This window comes from Crocuta crocuta, unplaced genomic scaffold (assembly GCF_008692635.1).
Source record: "Crocuta crocuta isolate KB4526 unplaced genomic scaffold, BGI_CrCroc_1.0 scaffold396, whole genome shotgun sequence".
Taxonomy (NCBI): Eukaryota; Metazoa; Chordata; class Mammalia; order Carnivora; family Hyaenidae; genus Crocuta; species Crocuta crocuta.
In genome coordinates this window covers 746,127-767,083 of record NW_027533259.1, presented here as the reverse complement: position 1 = coordinate 767,083, position 20,957 = coordinate 746,127, and the positions used below count along the sequence as shown (strand labels likewise).

The following is a 20,957-nucleotide window of genomic DNA, read 5'->3' as shown; positions in this document are numbered from 1 at the left end:
ACCAGAGGGTGAGGAGCCCTGATGCTGTCACACTTCTTGTCACTTAAACGGTTCCCTGGGTACGTGGCACTTTGGGCATAGCTGGCTGCAGACCAGGGAGAGGGCATGAGGCTCAGGGGCCACTGTGTCCTGGGCAGCTCCCCCTACCTTGCCTTCTCATTAGTTTTTTAGCCATTTAAGTGGGAGATTATTCCTTGACAGGTCAGTGTGACCTGCCTCTCTTTTGTGCTTTGCAACATCCTCAGCACCGGTTTTCCTTGCAGCCGCGCTGACCAGAAATGTCCTTTACCTGGTTTGGGAATGTTCTGGCGGTGTTGTAGGCAGGGGCAGGGGGAAAGTTCCGGTGTGTGCTCTGTGTGTGTCTGCAAAGTTGTAAGTTGCATAGAGGGCGGGGCCTGCTAGTCTCCCAGCTTACTTTGCACCCAGCATGGGCCCTGTAGCCCCAAATGGGAATGAGCAGGGCTAGCCAGCCGGCTAGGGATGAAGGGCGGCTGCAGGGAGGCCAGACTTTCTCCCTGGACTGTGCATGGCTCACGGTGAGGTTGCTTCTAAGGAGGCTACACTTTTTATGCCCACTTTGGATCCTTTGTGCCTTCTGGATTACAACAATGCTCCCCTCCCCCTGGAGAAGGAGGGGAGGGGAGGCAATCCCTTACGGACCCTGGAGGCTTCAAAGGTTCACCTCTCAGATGGTCTGTGCTGTTTCTAGAAGGCAGCCAGCAAACACCTGAGTCCTGCAGCACAGGGATGATACAGCTCTTCTGGGGCATTCAGGGAGGCCCGGCAGCCGTGTTGGTGGGTGGGCATGTGGGTGGGGGTTGTATATAAATTTGGTGGAATGTTTCCTTAAGAGGTTCGAATGGCTGCAAACTAAAAAGAGGATACTTCGGAGTAAGCTCTGAGCACAATAACTGAATGTGTGCTATTCCTAAAAGAAGGTTTGGGGGCAGCTGGTGGTTGCATCGGTGGTGATGATGATGGGTTCGATAGAAACCATTCTGACATCCAAGACAGATTTCCTGGTTCACTATCAAAATGCTTCCCACCTCTTTCTTTTTTGTTTGTGTCATTGTCATCTTCTTCTCTTTCAAAGACTTTATTTTTAAGTAATCTCTACGCCCAATGTGGGGCTCAAACTCACAACCAGAGATCAAGAGTTGCATGCTCTACTGACCGTGCCATCCAGGCGCCATTCCCTCAACTCGCCTTTTTCTAGTTTCACTTTTAGGACTAGAAAACTGTGAGGCCTGGTGACACCTGTTTCCTAAGCAAAGAAACTCGCTGCCCACCAAAGAGGGCCTGGGCGCCAGCCCCCAGGCTGCCTGCATGGAGCCCTTTCCCTTGGGCCTGTTGGGAGTCAGACCCAGGCCCAGCTTCACACCAGCACTCGTGCTGGCCTGCAGCTGAGCAGGTTGCTGGGCCGGCCTGTAGGAGCTGGCGACCAAATGTCAAAGCGAGATAGGAACAAGCGAGATAGAAACAAAGACCCAATGAGACAAACAACCAACAAAATGCAAATCCAACAGACACCAAGAAATCCCCCTATCCAACTTCAGGTCAGGGTGCAGGCCGGCGGTCATGGTCACGCTTCTGCCTCTGGACACTGCCCAGCCGGGCCTCCTGGTTTTTCCAGGGATGTTACCACCCGGCTCTGCAGAGTGAAATCGGACATTCCATTCAGGAAGAGAGCCAGGAGTAGGGGGCTCCCATCTGTACAGAAAGGCCCCTCAAGGCTCCAAGAGAGCCCCAGGCTCTACTTTCCTTCCTCGATAGTGGGTGAATAGTACCTAGAGAGATTTTTTAAGGTAAAAGTTTTCTGAATGCTTTGGGTCCAAAATACTTTTAAGAAATATATATATGTGTGTGTATATATATATATTTTTTTAAAGTTACAGATGTAAGACAGGAAAACCAAAATACAGATTAACCTGAAGTGGAAAATAAAAATGACTCACATTCCTAGGCTGATTAAGAATTATGCTCCTGAGGCACCTGGGTGGCTCAGTTGGTTGGGCGTCTGACTTTGGCTCAGGTCATAATCTCACGGTCTGTGAGGTCAAGCCCTGCATCAGGCTTTGTACTTATAGCTCAGAGCCTGGAGCCTGCTTCTCATTCTGTGTTTCCCTCTCTCTCTCTGCCCCTCCCCCACTCACTCAGTGTCTCAAAAATAAACATTAAAAATAAAAAAAAAAGAACCATGCTCCTACTGGAGGGTACAGTATCTCTCCCACAGGGTGGCTTTCGCTGTAGTTTCTTTTTTTCTAGTCAGCATTTGAAAAATTCCCGTGGTGTGTGAAGAAGTTATAAAGTTTATAGCTTTTCTTGGTCTTTTGGAGGAAGCAGAGCTGCCAGATTTAGTTCTACAACAAATCCAAAGCCACTATCATCCCCATGGGGGCCTCTAAGGGCAACCATTGCCTCAGACACTGGCCATGTGCACCTTTCCAGGCATCCTGAGTGTCTATGCAGACAATCAAGGAGTAGATCTGAGAGAAATCCCTCAACACCTCACCTGCTGTGCCAGTCCAAGTGTTCCCAGATGGGAAGTCCAACCCGATTATGTGGGAAAGGCAGTGGTAGCCCCAGACCACAGAATCAACATGGCAACCCACTAGGCCAAAGGACAAAGAGGGGTGGATGGCGCAGTCCCGAGCCTGCCCTGAGGTGCTGTGGGCTATCACTGGTTGCCCACCTTCCCTGCACTGAGGCTTCCACAGAAGCCCGGGGGGCAGTTCAGCCTGTCAGCATGCGGTAAAACCATTAGAATGCATGGACTGTTGTGGTTGGTGGAAAGGATTCCACCTCCTGGGTCAATAGGATCAATTCCCACTGAGCACTGAGCACTGAGCCGAGCGAGACCTCGTCCGGCCCAGAAATAAGAGAACCAGTTCTCCCTTGCGTTTTTAGGCGGGGGTCCTGCTTGCAGGTAAATTCCGTGTCCCCCTTAAAGTAAAACAGACCTGCTTAACTGTAAGAGCACACCACTCCTTGGTTACGTTTGCGACCCAGAGAGTCTAATCATGAGCTTGGCTCTAAGGACACAGACACGTACCTGAAAGTCTCCTGTAAGGCTTGTTGTTGTTTTTGGTGCCATTTTGGTGTTTCTTGTCTATTGTGGCAGACAAAATTCCTTTGCCATTTAAGATCTTCTCTGGGGAGGGTGGCACTGACTTGGACATCAAGACTGGCTTAATTAAAGGTGGGGTGGAGACCGCAGAGGACGAGGTGGAGCAGGAGGTGACCGCAGTAGTGGTTGTCGAGTTCATTTTGACATTGGCACCATCTGCCTTCACTAGGTTAGGAATTTTCTCTAAACTGACTACAGGAACCGGAACGCTGAAAAATAAAGGAATAGACACACACAATTGCCTTCTTTGATACATCTGGTCCGCTGAGAAGCTACACCCGCTCATCCTCCTGAGAACACTTCCTTATCACTTATTTATACTCCCCTTACAAGCGAGCAGCATGATTCCCGTTTTGATGGGAGGGAGATTTGTGCCTGGGAAAGGACCAATGCGGGGTTCGAGGCTGGCACAGCGCCAGGCAGGGCATCAGAGCTGACTGATTACCTCCTGTACCGGCTGTCCTCATAGACCCTGCAGCTCCCCCTTCGCAGCCCTGACATGTCACCGGTCTCTGAGACAGCACCTTGGGCAGAACAAGGTGCCCGCTGTGAAGCTCAGGAAGAGATGTGTTTGTCCCCTGAAGAGGGTGTGCCACTGTGCCACTTGCTGACTCACGTCCCCTCCTCCTGCTGCTCGCTGGTCTCCCACCTCGGCGATCAGGCCTGACATCTGCTTAGCTCGGGAGCGCTGGCAGACTCACGCGGCACGGAGGCACGGCTGCGGGCCAGCCAGCCATGCTACCTGCTGTTGGAGGACTTCTGGATCACTCCTGTCCTGGCGATGGGCTCGGACTGAGAGCGGCACCATGTAACATTATCTAATGTGCCATTTTAGGCAGCTAGTTATGTAAATAGGCAGTTCTCAAGGCTGGCAGGTGAGAGGATGAATTTTAAGAAGACAAAGCACGAAGGTGCTTGTTTGCTCTTCAAAATCTGTCACCTTAGCCCCACTTCCCTGCGATTTCTCCGGTAATGGATATGCATTTGATTTCTGTGCATTTAATGCCGGGGGACCCTGTGTCTGGTGGGGGGAGGGCTGTGGAGGATTCTGTCTTCGGGTCTTAAAAGATGAGATGAGATGAATAAGCTTTTCTTTGGTTCCTGAACTGTTCTCTTTCCTCCTTGCAGGAGGGCAGAACGCTAACACGTCAGCCCCCCAATCATCTCTGAGCTGAGAGGAGCCGACTTAGCTATTTGAATGCCAAATGATCTAGAATATAGCTTATAGGCATGCAGACAATGTAGGGCACGAGAAAGAGGCTGGTTTTGCAGGGGAGGAGTCTCATCTGTCCACGTGGCTGGCTAGTTCCTCTCAGATTTAGTCAGAGATAATTTTTTTGACCAATTTGTTCACAAAATTATTTGAGCAACCCCTTAGCCCTTGCCCCTTTGCTGACTTTGAAACAGAATCGCAGGTGTTATTTATAGGTCTTTGCCAGTGAGAAGGGCACTCAGTGGTGAGGCAGACTGTAGCTGGACTTCACCCACTTTACCCTGGGACCATGCACTTTCTTGGCCTGGGGAAGAATGCTGTGGGATTTCAAGTCCCAAGTGAGGGGAAGGTGGACCGGTGGGTTTCAGGAGTACACTGAGTCCCAGATAATTCCGCCTTTGATCAGTGTCTCAATCAATGAGTTATGTCCAAACTGCTGCTACTTTCAATTTAATGGCAATTCGCAAAGCACTCACAGATTGCTGAAAAATAGCCCAAGAAGTCTTGAAAAGTCAGCACAGTAAGAAGCCAGAAAGAGGTTATGTGGTGAAGTTAGTGCTGCATTCCTATTTCTTTTTTCTGAATAGTAAAAAACGTAAAACCATGGGATATGGAATTCCTCTAGGCTCCTTCCCTAACACAATTTTAAAAGACACAAACTATACAAATTAGGGTCTTGAAGGGAGAGACTTGCACCCACATTCACGGCAGCACAATTCACAATAAGCAAAAGGTTGAAAGCAACCCAAGTGACAATTAATGGCTGGCTGGATAAACAAACTGTGGTATATCCATTCAGTGGAATATTATTCAGCCTTAAAAAGGAAGAAAATTCTGACACATTGGATGAACATTGAGAACATTATGCTAAGTGAAGTAAGTCAGTCAGAAATAGACGAATACTGAAAGATTCCACTTATGTGAGGTGATCATAGAGAGTGATCATATTCATAGAGATACAAAGTAGAAATATGGTTGCCAAGGGCTAGGGTGGGGGAGGGGGAATGGGAGGCTGTTGTTTCATGGGTATCAAGTTGCTGTTTTGCAAGATGAAAAGAGTTCTGGAGATTAGTTGAACTATGTGAATGTACTTAACGCTATACATTAAAAGTGGTTAGAATGGCAAATTTTCTTATGTGTATTTTACCACAAGTAAAAATACAAACCACCCCCGCCATAAACACAGACACACAAATCACAAAATTCATGGAACTTAAATTATACATCAATATCCTGGCTTTAAAAACACATATTATAAGAGCCTGCTTAAAAAGCTTTTTTGTTGAGGGGCGCCTGGGTGACTCAGTCAGTGAATCATCTTACTCTTGATTTCAGTTCAGGTCATGTTCTCACTGCTGAATGACGGAGCCTGATGTGCTGGGCGTGAAGCCTACTTATGATTCTCCTTCTCTTCTGCCCCTCTCTAGCTCATGTGTGTGCTCCCTCTCCCTCTCTCAAAAAATAAAAAAAATACCATAAAATAAAGCTCTTGTTGATTTTAGTTACCTTTGTTCTGATCTGTTGATATTTGGTTTTTTAGAATAAAAAGTTCAACCTTAGATGGGAAGATTCTCTAGTGCCCGAATGGCCTTCTCTGATATACTTCTTTGTGAAGTCCAGTAAATTCAGGAAAGGAAATTAGGACCCTGGGGTTTCAAGCTGTTGTTGCATGAGCTGGTACGAGTAAAGAGAAGGCCTCTAGTTTCTGTGGAAAACGGCCAGGGCACATGTTGAGTACCCATGAGCTTAACCGACAAAGATATAATGTCGGGCTGGAATAATATAGAGCAACTGTATGAACTGAAATAAATGTAAAAACCAAGCCAAATGGTCCTCAAATGCTCACAGTACAGTTTGCATTTCTCCCCTAAAGTCAACGTTCAGCTCCAATGTGCTCCTTAATTCGGCCACAAGAGCACAGGTACACTCGGTCTAGCCATTTGGAACAGTGCCAGTTGACTCATCTCTTTGGTAACGCTTCTTTCCAACTGTGTGTTAGTAAGTGAGCTTGAGCCAGGCCAGCTAACATCTGTGACTGATCTCCTAATTTGGGATTTTCTCCATTCTATAACAAGTGTGGTGCATTCATACCCTCTACTGCCAATGCTTCCAGAACTCTAGACTTCAATCCCAACACCCATAGGCAGGATGTGGAATTGGAGCCCAGCAGAAACTAGAAGAGAAAGCTACTGTGAAGTTCTCTGGGATTGAGTTTCCTTGCATTGGAATGGGAGGTGTTAGGGGGAAAAAGTCTATCAAGAGTGTTTCATTAAAGGGTTCCGAAGACCAGATGAGTTGTAAGGAGCTGAGCCACTGAGTAAACATCTCTGATGCCAGGTAACTGGGCCCCATCTTGGCAGTGGGAGGGGATAGGAGACTCAGTTGTTATGGGTCGGAATTCTAAGGGTGTCCAGTAACTAAATGGAGAAGGGCTGTAGGTAGAATGAAGGAGGAGATCCTGGGAACTGACCTGGATACTTTTTTTTTTTTAAAGACTTTATATTAAGTAATCACTACCCCAAATGTAGGGCTCGAACTCACAACCCTGAGATCAAGAGTTGCATGCCATTCTGACTAAGCTAGCCAGGTGCCCCTGACTTTTATCTAAGGTAACCTGCCTCTGGTCTGAAATGAGAAGGTACTTCTTTTCGGAGTTAAGACAGGGAAGCAGGCAGCTCAATGATGGGGGGAAGGGTCAAACACGTCCTCAAAATAAACGAGAGTCAGAGAGACAGAGAGGTGAAAAGCCTTCCTGTTTGCCCTTGCCAACCTGATTCCCCAGGATAAATGTCAGCCATCAGTCCACTGGAATATTTAGTCACTACTGCTGGCAACAGCTCTCAGATCCTAAACTAATGAACAAAGGAGAAAATGATTCCAAGATGGTGCAACCCCATTTGGAAAACCAATCCCAGAGATTCCATCTCATTTCAGCTGAGAGCCCTGGCCCCTGCTTCACTTACACACACATCCCTGCGTGTCTACACTCCAGAGCGTGAGGGTGTGGCTGTCTGGAAACCATCATCTCATGAGTACCTCCTGCTTTCTCCCATTGTGCCCTTTCTCACTGTCCCCCAGTCCCCCTACTACCACCGCTGGCCAGTACAGTGCCTCAGCCCTGAGCAGCGGACCCTGAATAACAGGTTTAATTTTTTCCATTGGAAAGAAGCCAAAAGATTCTGACCCCTGCTTTCTCAGTGTGGGTATCTCCTCCGCATAGAATTTTACTAACTCGAACACCTCCACGTGGGGTCAGGGGCTAGGAGGGGTGGGTAGGTGGAAACACCCAGATGACTAAGCAATTTATCACTCTGTTCTTAGGGAATAAGCAAGCCTGGCAGTTACCACCCCCTGCCCAGGAAAGCCAAAGACCCTCAAGTTTCAAGTTCCTTCCCTTTCCATCTTAAGGGATGCAACTCACACACACACATCCCAGAGTCCCACAATTAGTTGCATTTATCACCTCGCTATTGTCCTTTCTTGGAGGAGCAGAGTTTGAAAGGGAAAGGCGAGTCCCTCTGTCCCTGTTGCTTTCATAATGCCTGTTTTGTTCGCCTCCAGGGAGCCCAGGGCTGCGGCTTGTTCTCCTGCTGTGCCTAATATACTGGGAGTAGTTATCTCCTTGTTATCTCTGTACCTCTATCTCTGGTCCTGGAAAGTCCACCCTCACCCTCCTCGCTATGCTGGGGGGAGGGTGGCGGGGGGGCGGGGGGAGACGGCTACCTTGCTTCTTTTCTGCTGCTTTGGCTGCCATGTCTTCTTCCTGAGTGCCTGTCTGAATTTATCATTCAGGACCGAGGAGGGTGCTCTGGCTTTAAGAAAAATGGCTCTCCCGGCACCAAGTGGATTTCTGCCCTGTGTGTCTGCAGAAGAGCAGAGGTTGGAAGAATCTCTTTGCCGTTTCAAGGGCCACCCATGTGTCTTGGGGCCAGCTGCTCTCCTGCCAGCCACACAGTCCTGCGGATCATGATTTATTCTTTCGTCAACAGATAAGCCTTAAAAGAACGGTTTGGAAAAATCTGGAGGCCTGCAGAAATCGTTGCCAGCCCTGCTCCACTTAGCGGCGCAGGGTAAAGATGGATTTGACAGGCAAGAGCCCGAAGACATATGGTATTTGTGCTGTGGGTTATGTGTCTGATGAGAGTTCTCAGCTGTCTGATTTCTTCCTCCCAGTGCTTTCGACAAAGGCCCATGTGCCTGTGCTACTGGCCTGGCAGAATTTTAAGGATCTCTGAGTCACTGGCAGATCCTTGAACGGGCCACCTCACCCCGCCTCCTGCCTTCTAAGCAATGATAGTATATAAGTCATCCCAAATAAAAAGGGATTTACTCTATTTGAAAAGATCCTCAGAGAAGGAATTCAATTTGGCTCAGTTGGATGCATTCTGGGAACAGCTATCAGGACATTATTTACATCAAGTTTAAATTCTTCAAGTTGAGGAAATACTCGGGACATTCTTAAAGGCTGAGGGTCAGGCAATTGCTAGGAATCAGCCTAAATAAAAGGGCTACAAAGTCCTACCACGGTACAACGGGTAGAAGAGGTACTATGTAAATCCCAATGAATGAATCAATGTTTTTTGTTTTTTTTAATCTGGAAAAACAGACTGGGAAAAACTTACAGAAAGTCAATCTGTAAACACCTTAAGCAAACAGAAAACAGGGTAATCAGTCACAGAGCACAGTAAATTAAAAAAAAACCTGCTAGATTAATCTAATATTATTTTGTGGCTGAGGGTCAGGTCCAGTGGTCAGAAAGAAAGCACTGTGTATAATCTTTCCTGGCCTTTGCACAATTTTGGATTTGCTCCTATATAACCCACTCTCAGTAAACTGGGAAAATGTGGTCAGACCACACAGCTATTGGGGGTGAGAGGCCCTGGCAGCAGAGGAAAAAAGATCGGTTAGCAGGGTCTCATGCCAGCTCAGAGAGGTACCCAGCAGAGCTCACAGGAGCCCGTCGCCAGCCAGGAAGGTTAGAGCGTCTCCATCAGTGACTGGGGTGATGGGCCAACATCTCCATCACCCAAGAGGGAGAAGAGGCGGTGAGCTGCTGAGAAGAAAGATGTGGGACTTTCCCTTAAGCCCGTTAGGAGTCGGGGAGAGACAAACATGGGGACTTTGATGAATTGTAAAAGTGGCCAGGAGCAAGTAAAACAAGATCCGTGGGGACAAGGAGGGTTGGATGGAGGCTCTGAGCCTTCTCACTGCTCTACAGGGTGCTACAAGATAGTTTAGGATAATGGTTAGGAATATAGGCTTCAAAGCAGACAAACCTAGATGTGAATCCTGCCAGTTGCATTATGGTGGGAAAGCCATCTGACTTCCCGAGGTCGGGGACTTGGTGAGCCCATGAGGACTTCTGTGAGAATTAGAAGAGGGTGGCTGATCCGGAAAGTGGAAGTATGCTGGCTTCAGCTTCTCCTTGCTTCCTCAGGGGTGGGGCGGGGGGGGACGCAAACTCCTACAGGCATATGGGGCTGCCCTCCCTACCTTATTTCAGGACCTTACTACTCTGGGCCTCAGTTTCCCTATCAGTAAAATGAAGATCATGATAGAGATCTAAAGCGATTACATGAGATCATACAAATGAAGTGCTTAGCAGAGTCCCAGGCACCCAGTAGGCCTTCAATAACCTGGAGCTAAAATGAAAAGGGGAGAGAGGAGAGGGAGGATTGTGCCATCCTCTCTCCTTACTGACCCTGAGTCTTCTGGGGTATACGTCTGGGGTGTGACTCATCAGAAACATGTGTCCCCTCTGCCCTTCTGGTCCCACAATGGAGGGAGGGCTATGCAAGGTGGGAGGAGGAAGGGGCTGGTGGCCTATCATATTCACCATATTCACCCAGGGGAGGACCACTTTGGGGGGGTGCAGTGACGAGGAAAAACAGAACCAGGTATGAAGTCTTCCCCTGCCCCCTGCTTCTCAATCCCTGATCTTGTACGCACTGCCCGAGCCTGGATGAGCAGTTAGAGCTCCCAGCTGGAGAACACATTCTGGAGAAAGAGTGACTGCATGGGTTCTCAGCGGCTCCAGATTTCCTGGAGGCAGGAGGCCCCAGCACCAGCCTCTGTGAGTCTCTCCAGCACTTTGGTTAATCAGGGCTTTGTAAGGCATGGAGCTCAGAAGGTGGTCCCCAAACCCGCTGGGAGATCAACAGGCACTAAATGGCATTCCTGGTGAATCATAATGCCCTAAGACAGTGGTGAAAAAATCAGCAAGCTGGAGGAGAGGAAGATAAAGAAGGAGGAGCCGAGTCCCAGCACAGCAGGGTAAGTCGTGCAGGACAGGCTGTGTCTGGAGTGCACTTGGACCAGTGTGCCTACGGTGCTGCTGCCTTGGGCGGTGCCTCCAGGAGGACTTGGAGACCAATCCTAGGCCAGACCAACTGCACCTGCTCTGAGAACTAAACGTGTCAATTAACACCAATACTAAGTGAAATTTGCATCGATGCATAAGTGCTCTCAGAGCCTCTGAGGGCAGGACTGGAGAAGGCAGAGACCAGGAAGCAAGTGGATCCTGGAGGGAGCGCTGGTGCAGAGTGGATCGGAGCCCCAGACGCCCTGGCCCAGGGCAGGCTCAGGAGCAGCAAGCGGGAGCGCTCCCCTCCGTAGCCACCAGAGGTCATTGGCTCCCGCTACTGGAGCTGCAGGCTCCCCTTCCGCCTGGCCTGTTCCTTGCCTTCCAGAGCCAGCACAGTCCAAGACATTTACTGTCTCTTTCAGGCCCAGGAGCCAACACCAACTGGGGGGCGGGGGGCGGGGGGAGAGGACTCCTCACAGAACATCCTCCACCCCCCCAGGGGAGGCTGGGAGCCAACCCCTGGGCTCAGGTCCTCAGCTTTTGCTTCCAGGGAGCTTGTTCTGAGCAGACTGGGGCTGAGAATGGCACAGCCTCCCTGGCTACCTGGGGGTGCTCCAGCCTCTGCTCCCCACCTTCCTTCACAGGAGCCCCAGGGAGCGTCTTCCCTCACACGCCGGTGGGAGGGGCGCAGGGTGTCATCCACTTTGCTCTTTCCTTCTCCATCCAGGAATCCTGGGCAGGCAGTCCTGTACCCAGACACCTCCATCCACAACACTGAGCACACTGTGTTTAAACCATCAGGAACTTGACATGGACCTACAGCAGACTCAGGAAATTGTTTTTTCCAAACTAAATACTTTTTTTTTTTTAACTCTTACAGTTCACAACATCACCATCCACTCAGAGACCCTGGCTCTTCTCCGACATTCGGTCCCTCACAGGTCTACCCGCCTGGAAGTCCTTGCTCGCCTGAACCTTGATGAAAATCCCCACCACCAGTCTTTCCGTACCAGCCTTCTCTCGGCTCCCATGCAAAGCTGACCCTGTGGTCCAAAGGCTTGGTGGTCTCCCTGCTGCCCAGAGTCCATTCTCACAGCCCAGTCCCTGCCCTAGGGAACCTTCCCCACAGCCTCCTGGGGCTCTTACCGCTCCTTGAGCACCCAGCTCGCAGCCAGCTCTGGGCCTTTACGTGGGCTGGGCGGTTCCTTCTGTGGGTGTGTCCTCCCCGCCTCCCGCTGAAAACTCCCCCATCTGCCCAGATCCGGATGAAATGTCCTCTTCTGTCTCAGGGCTGGCTGTTCCCTCCTAGGTGTTTGTGCCACATTTATCATGTCAAATGGCAAGGTCTCAGTTCTATGTTAATGTGGCCTGACCAGAAAATGAGCTACCTGAGGACAAGGACCTTGACCAAGCGTCCACGTCGCTCTGGAGTTATCCCAGCGACATACGCATTCTTTGGCACTTAGGAAGGGCTCGGTGAATGGTTGATGAATGAATTGATGTTCTCAGTGAAGGTTAAGTCGCATGCGATAAAACCAAACCAGCGCTATGCCACAACAAATGCTGTAGGTAAGGACCAGCCTGCAGCTATCTCCCTTCCAGGTGGAGGGGCCAGAGTGATGACAAAGCTGGGGGGAGGGGCTGTGGATTCCGGAAGCTCCCTACTCCTCTCATTGTCTCTTGACAGTTACACAATGGGCACCTGCCACTGCTGGCCAGGAAGCTTTGGAAGATCGTTCCTAAACTTCACCCCCAGTTTATAGATGAGGAACCTGGGGTTAAGAAAGGTTGCCCCAGGGCATTCATTCAGCAAAGTGAAAGGCAGCAATGGGGCTTGACTTCAGGCAGCTCTCAGGACAGTGCACTTGATCTTGGCACTGGCAGTGAGAAGTCCCAGGGTAGAGTCCCAGCTCCGCCATCATCCAGTTGTAATCTTGGACCCTTCTCTTCATCAGTGTGGGCCTGCTTCCTCATCTCGTCACAGAGTAGATGTGAGGCTCTCTCTGGAGGCATCTATCTAATAAGTAGCATGTGCAGTGGGAGCACAGAGGACTGTGGCTACTGATCTTTGTGGCTCCCCCTCTCTTTCTCCGTCATGTCATTTGTTTCCTTCCCCAGCTGTCCTAGCTTGTATTTTCCTTCCCTAGACTCTAGTCCCTATTTCTGAGCACTTTTGGGACTTGACAAGGTCAGCAGAGTTGCTACACTAGGAGCTGTCCATTGTCCTTATCTTGATCATCTGGAAACCCAGCAAGCCTGCAGAACTCAGATGTTTCAGTTCCTATGCCTCCCTGACCTGGAAGGGACACGGTCCCCCCTGGATGCTCAAATACTGTGGCCTGTTCCTCCCATCCTCTCACAAGCTGCCCTTTCCACTCCCTCCCTCTGGGGCTCATCACAGTAACCTCCAAAAAATTCCCTTCTTCCACCTGCCTTTCCCCCCTCACCCTCTGCCCCACTCCTCCCTTAACACCCAAACCTGCATTAGGGGTAAAAACTGACTTCAGAATGTCCTCCCTTATGTCTTGTGTGAGGGGCTGGACTTGTAAGTGGGGTCCTGGGAGGGACTTCTGTGGGATGCTATACCGACTCCTCGGTTCCCTTCTGACTAGGGTTTTTATCGCAGCCAAATGCGTCCTGGGACATAGGTGCAAATACAGGCAGAGGTCATGGTACATGGATGCACTGAACTTGCCTCTTCCTTAATTTAAGGGAAAACACCTTCCCCTTCTTGCCAGAGCACCACCGTTCTTCTTTTTTATCATCCAGGACCATACTTCTCCCTTCCCAACTTTCATAATTGTCACAGGGACAATAGTTCCACGATGGGGGCCTGGCAGTCTGATTCCTCACCCAGAACTCAAAAGATAGCTATTTATACTTGCATTTCCTTTAGAGTCAGAAAAATCGCATGAGGAGAGGGAAAGGAGCAGTTCTACTTCACAGGCTCCTTCATTCATTCACTTAGCAAATATTTGCTGGGATGCCAGATTCATGCTATACCACAGGAGGCCAGGGAGCTGAAGGTCCAGATGGAGGCAGGGGAGGATAAAGATGCAAATGAGTATGATAGATGATGGTAGCTCTTACAGCAGTAGCTTGAGTGCTAATGGAAGTTTAGAGGAAGAAGCATAAAAGTCTGGGAAGAGGTGCCTGGGTGGCTCAGTCGGTTAAGCATCTGACTTTGGCTCAGGTCATGGTCTCATGATTCCTGAGTTCAAGCTCTGCATTGGGCTCTCTGTTGACAGCTCAGAGCCTGGAGCCTGCCAGATTCTGGGTCTCCCTCTCTCTCTCTTCCTCCCCACTCTCTCTCTCTCTCTCAAAAATAAACATTAAAAAAAAAAAGAAAAGTCTGGGAAGACTTCATGGAGGAAGTGACACGCATGAGAGAGGCTCCTTCCGATAAGGGAAACAGCATGAGCCAGCACAGGGAGGCATGTCTGAGGAGCTACAAATAGACTGGGACACCTGGAATATGAAATGAAGGAGTTAAAGTGTTGGTGGCAACAGCTGGCCAAGTGGGAAATGCCAGATCATATGTGCATCTCCGAAGGGGTTAAACCTCTACTCTGTAGGCAAACAACTGAGAGCCCTTGGAGAGTTCTGAGCAGGGCAGGGGCACGATGCATTCAGGCGGGGTGTGGACGGTGGAGTGGGGAAAGGTACGGCAAGGGGCAGGAAGAGACCAGGCAGAGGTCAGTTAAGAATCCTGCTAAGAATCTGGGTGATCAGAGGGTTAAGTTAGGTCACCTGGAGGGTCTGCAGCACTTCGGATCTCTGGGATTTCCTTGCCCGGGTGGGAGCCCCGAGAAGACGCCCTATATCCTCTGGGAGCCATCAATACAGAGCCGTGGTCCTGCCCCCACTTCATGCCAACACCAGGCAAGAACTGATAAGCAGCCTCGTTTCTCCCAAGGTGCTCGGCCAGGGCGTCCCAGATCTTTTCCCTCTGCGTAGAGTGCTGGGAAAGGCTTCCACACCACTCCTATTCCCCAAACCTCTACCGCTGCTGGGGGACACAGCCCTCATTCTAAGCATCCAGAAGGGCCCTGCCTGAGGCGGGAAACCCCCACCCCCACTTCGGGCACACGCAGGAGGCAAGGGGCCTGCTGATTTTTCTTTTGCTCTGGCTCATTTTCCTTCTGGAGCAGCAGACTCATCTCCTGCATTTTTAATAGCTGAGCGTATTTAGCATTCAGCACACACGTGTGGGTTGATAAGGCCCAAAGAGAAGGCAACAAGCCATGAGGGAGGAAAGCCTCCCCCCTGCTCCCACCCACATCAATGGGTTTGCAGATCTGAGTTCCCTACAGCTCCCTTCCTGGAACGGGGTGGCCAAAGTGACAGCGGGTGGGAAAGTCGGACTGGCTGACTTAGTCCCTATGCGGGGCTTGCCCCCTGGCTGAGCAGAGAATCAGAGGTAAAGGCTGAAACGTTCATCTTAGCTTAAAAGGGCCAAACAGCCATAAATCCCTTTAGACTTCCACCTGGGGACAGAATCATCTTGGTTCTCTCCCTCCACCTTTATGGGCTCCATGGACACCCAGATGGCAAGACCAGGGCAGAGTATTCTCCGGCCCCTGATCCCCTGCAGGACTGTGAGCCAGTGTAGAGGGGCTCTGACGGGGGTCTGGGTAGGCTGAGAGTGCTGCACGGGACAGATCTGGTAGCACAGGGATGCCCTCTTTGTGTCTCCCTTTCTTCTAATGCGGAGTTATTTTTTAACCTCCCCAGCCACAGTAGAGAGCAAACAACAAACCCGTAGGCCATTTAATCTTGTGTGAGATGCCAGGAGGTCAGCCTGAACTTGGGAGTGGCGTTTTTATCTCCACACATGGGAATTTGAGCAACTTGGAAAAGGGTGCCCCTAACCTGATGTGAAGTCTAATCTGAAGGCCACGGCCCACCACCTGCACCCAAGGCTTATGCTTTCTGGACCTTTAGGGGTGTCTACAGATCTCCTTTGGGGCAGGGGATTCTCTGCTCGGCCCGACTGGGTCCTCCAGGCCAGTTCCCACCTCACACCCAGCAGGCTCATATGGGAGAGGAGCAAACGTTCCTTCCACCCTGGAATTCATCAGCTCCAGTGGGGAGCGTGACATCCCAGAGGCGCCAGGAGCCACATTCACACACTTGTGAATCTAAGAAACAGAGGGACCTACTGAGGGTCACCTGTCCGAGGTGTCCAGATCAGTGCTGTCTGATACAGCAGCCACTAGCCATTTGTGGCTAGTGAGCATTTAAAAGAAGTGGCTGAGGAACTGAATTTTAAATTGTATGTAATCTGGATAACTTATAAACTTATAACTTATAACTTATTATAAAATGTTTAGGGGCGCCTGGGTGACTCACTTGGTTAAGTGTGGACTCGGCTCAGGTCATGATCTCGTGGGTTTGAGCCCCCTGTTGGACTCTACACTGTCACCACAGAGCCCACTTCAGATCCTCTGTCTCCCCCTCTCTCTGGCCCTTCCCTACTTGCGCACTATCTCTATCTCTCTAAGATAAATAAACATTAAAAAAAAAAAAGAAAATGTTTAAGTGTGTCTGAAACAACTTGGATATGTGAATTCCTTTTATGATCTCTGGTTGTTTATGAAATCTAAAAATAGATGAAATATTTCTGATGAAAATTTGGTGTCCAAATTGACAGGTGTTGTAGGTGTAAAAATACCCAGGGTTTCAAAAACGTGGTAGAAAAAAAATGAAAATTATCTCACAGATTATATGCTGAAATTACAAGATCGTGGATATATTAGGAAAAAAACGAAAATTATCTCACTGATTTTATGTTGAAATTATAAGATAGCGGATATATTAGGTTAAATAAAATATACTATTAAAAATTGCTTCCTTTCCCTTTTTCCAACGTGGCTGCTGGAAAATTTACAATTCCACATGTGTCACACATTAAATCTCCATTGGAGGCAACAGCCCAAACACTTGTAGGTAAAAGGTTAACTGTCCCCAAGAATAGAAATCCTACAATCCCTTTCAATGGTCAGATCAATTTCACTCAATTCGACAAATATTTACTGACAAGGGGACCATGTTTGCGCAGCATGAGGCACCACGGTGTAGGAGACTCCGCAATTGCTACGGAGCAGAAGGAAAGACAGGAGGCCTCACCTGTGGCAGACCATGGGTGGGGTCGCGGGAAAGGTAAAAATGACGGATTGTGGGAATCAAAAGGGAGAGGCCAGCGTACCAGTGGCCTGCAAGGAGGGAATGCGTGAGCGGCAGGTAGAGGAAGGTGGCCAGTGGGACAGGCAGTGCGGGCAGTGGTGGGAAGAATCTCTACTGAAGTCCCTGCCTCCTTGGGGCCCTCCTCCGGGGGCCCCCACTCTCCTCGGCCCTGCCATCGGCCCCTGCTTCTCTTAAGCCCTGTACCTTCCCGGAAGGCTCCATCTGTACCCATACTCTCAAGGCCTGTGTCTCCACTGCTGACTGGCAAAGCTCCCTTCCCAGCCCATACCTCTCTCCTGACCTCTGGGTCCAAACATGCAATGCCACCGACCGAACATTCCTATGTGGACGTTTCTCAGATGCAGGCATGCCTGGTTTTACTGCATTTTGCTTTGTTGCACTTTGCATAAAGTGTTTGTTTGTTTGTTTTGCAAATTGAGGGTGTGTGGCAATGCGGTGGTGAGCTAGTCCACTGGCGCCATTTTTCCAACAGCACGTGTCTGTCTACTTTATGCCTCTGTCACATTTTGGTAATTCTTGCAATATTTCAAACTGGTCGTTACTATTATATTTGTTGTCAGTGATCTTTGATGTTACTATTGTAATAGTTGTTTGGGGTGTCACAAACCTCACCGTACAAGATCGAAAAGCTAGCTGATAAACACGTGTATTCTGACTGCTCCACTGACCAGCCGTTCCCTGGTTCTCTCCCTCTCCTCAGGACTCGCTATTCCCTGAAACACAATTACTGAAATCAGGGGGCGCCTGCGGGGCTCAGTTGTTTAAGCGTCTGACTCTTGGCTCAGGTCATGATCTCATGGTTTGGGAGTTCGGGCCCTGCGTCGGGCTCTATGCTGACAGTGCGGAGCCTATTTGGGATTCTCTCTGTTTCTCTCCCCCTCTCTCTGCTCCTCCTGCGTGCTCTCTCGATCTCTCTAAAATAAATAAATAAACTTAAAAAAAAACACAACCCAATATTGAAACGAGATCAATGAGTAACCCTGCAACAGCCTGTATGAGTTCAAGGGAAAAAAGAGTCACACGTCTTTCACTTTAAACCAAAGGCTAGAAATGATTAAGCTTAGTGAGGAAGGCCTGTTGAAAACCAAGACAGGCCAAAAGCTAGGCCTCTTGCACCAAACAGTTAGCCAAGTTGTGAATGCAAAGGAAAAGTTCTTGAAGGAAATTAAAAGTGCTACTCCACTGAACACATGAATGATGAGAAAGCAAAACAGCCTTACTGCTGCTAAGGAGAAAGTCTAAGTGGTCTGGACAGAAGCTCAAACCAGCCAAGACATCCCTTTAAGCCAAGCCTAAACCAGGGCAAGGCCCAACTCTCTTCAATTCTATGAAGGTAAGGAAGCTACAGAAGAAAAGTCTGAAGCTAGCAGAGGTTGGTTCACAAGGTTTAAGGAAAAGAGCTGTCTCTATAACAGAAAAGTGCAGGGTGAAGCAGAAGGTGCCAACGTAGAAGCTGCAGTGACTGTCTAGAAAATCTAGTGGAGATCATTGACGAAGGCGGCTACACCAACAGATTTTCAGTGCAGGTGAAACAGGCTTCTCCTACAAGATGCTGCTGCCTGGGACTTTCATAGCAAGAGAGAAGCCAATGCCCAGCTTTATAGTTTCGAAGGACTGGCTGATTCTCCTGTTAAGGCAGCTGGTGACTTTAGGTTAAAGCTAATGCTCATTTACGTTTCTGAAAATCCTAGGGTCCTTATGAATCATACTAATCACTTACTCCGCCTGTGCTCTCTCACAGATACAACAAAACCTGGACGACCGCACATCTGTTTACAACATAGTTTTCTGAGTACTTGGAGCCCACTGTTGAGACCTAGTACTCAGAAAAGATTCCTCCCAAAATATGACTGCTTAGTTAAAAATTTTTTAATGTTTATTTATTTTTGAGAGAGAGAGACAGCATGTGCACAAGTGGGGGAGGGGCAGAGAAAGAGGGAGGCACAGAATCTGAAGCAGGCTCCATGCTCTGAGTTGTCAGCACAGAGTCCAATGTGGAGCTCAAACCCACCAACTGCAGGATCATGACCTGAGCCAAAGTCTGATGCTTAACTGACGGAGCCACCCAGGTGCCTCAGAATAGGACTGCTTATTGACAATGAGCCTGGTCACCCAAGAGCTCTGATGGAGGTACGACGAGATTCATATTGTCTAACCAACAGCCACTATGCAGACTATGGATCAAGGAGCCATTGTGACTTTCAAATCTTACTATTTAGGAAATAGATTTCATAAGGCTATAGCTGCCACAGATTTTGATTCCTCTCATGGATCTGGGCAAAGTTAACTGAAAACCGTTTGGACAGAATTTACTCTTCTAGATGCCATTAAGAGGGGTTTGAGACTTCAGTGGAGGAAGTAACTGCAGACCAGGTGGAAACAGCAAAACTAGGATGAGAAGATGGAATGAGATGAGAATGAGGAGCCTGAAGATGGGGCTACATGGCCACAATTTCATGATGGAAGTTTAATGGATGAGGAGTTGCTTGCAATGCCTGAGCAGAGAAAGTCATTTCCTAAGATGGAATCTATGACTGAGAAGATGCTCAGGAAATTGTTGAAATGATGACAGAGGATTCAGAATATTATATAAATTGGGGCGCCTGGGGGGGGCTCAGTTGGTTGAGCATCCGACTTCGGCTCAGGTCATGATCTCACAGTTCATGAGTTTGACCCCTCTATCGGGCTCTGTGCTGTCAGCACAGAACTCGCTTCGGATCCTCTGTCCCCCCTCTCTGACCCACCCCCACTCACGCTCTCTTTCTCTCTCTCACAAATAAATAAAATTAAAAAAAGAGAATATTACATAAATTTAATGGCAGGGTTTGAGAGGGCTGACTCCAATTTTGAAGTGGGTAAAATGCTATCGAACAGCATGGGAAGCTACAGAGAAATCATTCTTGAAGAATCCACCAATGTGGCAAACTTTGTTGTCTTACTTTAAAAATTGCCACAGACGCCCGGGTGGCTTAGTCGGTTAAGCGTCCGACTTTCGCTCAGGTCATGATCTCGCCGTTCGTGGGTTCGAGCCCCGCGTCGGGCTCTGTGCTGACTGCCAGCTCGGAGCCTGGAGCCTGTTTCAGTCTGTGACTCCCTCTCTCTCTGACCCTCCCCTGCTCACGCTGTCTCTCTCTCTCCTAGAAATAAATAAAACATTAAAAAAAATTATAAAAATTGCCACAGTCACCCCAACCTTCAGTAACCATTACCTCGAGGCAAGACTCTCCACCAGCTGAAAGATTATGTCTCATTGAAAGCCTCAGAGAAAACTTAAAGTAAAAAAAAAAAAAGAAAGAAAGCTCTGATGATGCTTAGCACATTTCATAGCAATAAAGTGTTTTTAAATTAAGGTGCATACAGTTTTCTTTAGACAGGATGCTATTGCACACTTCATAGACTAGGGTGCAATGTGTACATAACTTTTATATGCACTGGGAAACCAAAAAACTCATGTGACTTGTTTTGTGATCTTCGCCTCATTGTGGCAGGACCCGACCCTGCGGTATGTTCGAGGTATGCCTGTACTTCATATTCCAATGACTTCCCAGCTTAATTTGTCCTCTCCTTCCCACCCTAACCTCTGGCCTTTTCTATCCTCCTTGAGAAAGTGGCAGGATCAGTCAGCATCCAGTTGTTCAAGCCTTGACCAGTCTTCTCTTGTACTGCAAGAGCTGTGCGCAATGAACACTCGGCTCTTGTGGCGTTTTCCCGCTAGCATTTCTCCCTGGTGGCTCCTTCTGCACATGCCCACCGTTGCCTGGATACCGGATATCACCACAGCTCACCTGGATTATGCAAAAACGCCCTCACTGCTTCCTGAGTGGCCCCTCAAGCTGTCCTTATTTTTAAAAATTTTTTAACGTTTATTTATTTTTGAGAGAGAGAGAGAGAGAGACCGAGCATGAGTGGGGGAGGGGCAGAGAGAGAGGGAGACACAGAATCTGAAGCAGGCTCCAGGCTCTGAGCTGTCAGCACAGAGCCCAATGTGGGGCTCGAAGTCATGGGCCACGAGATCATGACCTGAGCTGAAGGCAGATGCTTAAACGACTGAGCCACCCAGGTGCCCCATGAGCGGTCCTTTATGCTGAGAGCGGGGTGATCTACTG

The 20,957-nt window shown here is 49.0% G+C and overlaps 1 protein-coding gene across 11 annotated transcripts in view; it reads right to left on the bottom strand.

Annotated features, from left to right (window-relative positions):
• ATXN7L1 (ataxin 7 like 1) overlaps positions 1–20,957 on the bottom strand; it is a 248,855-nt gene that overhangs the window by 30,067 nt on the left and 197,831 nt on the right. For all 11 annotated transcript variants that reach the window (XM_077746937.1, XM_077746938.1, XM_077746943.1 and 8 more), the window contains one exon: positions 3,053–3,336. In XM_077746937.1, coding sequence (XP_077603063.1) covers positions 3,053–3,336 — 284 coding nt within the window. The remainder of the gene's footprint in view (positions 1–3,052; positions 3,337–20,957) is intronic.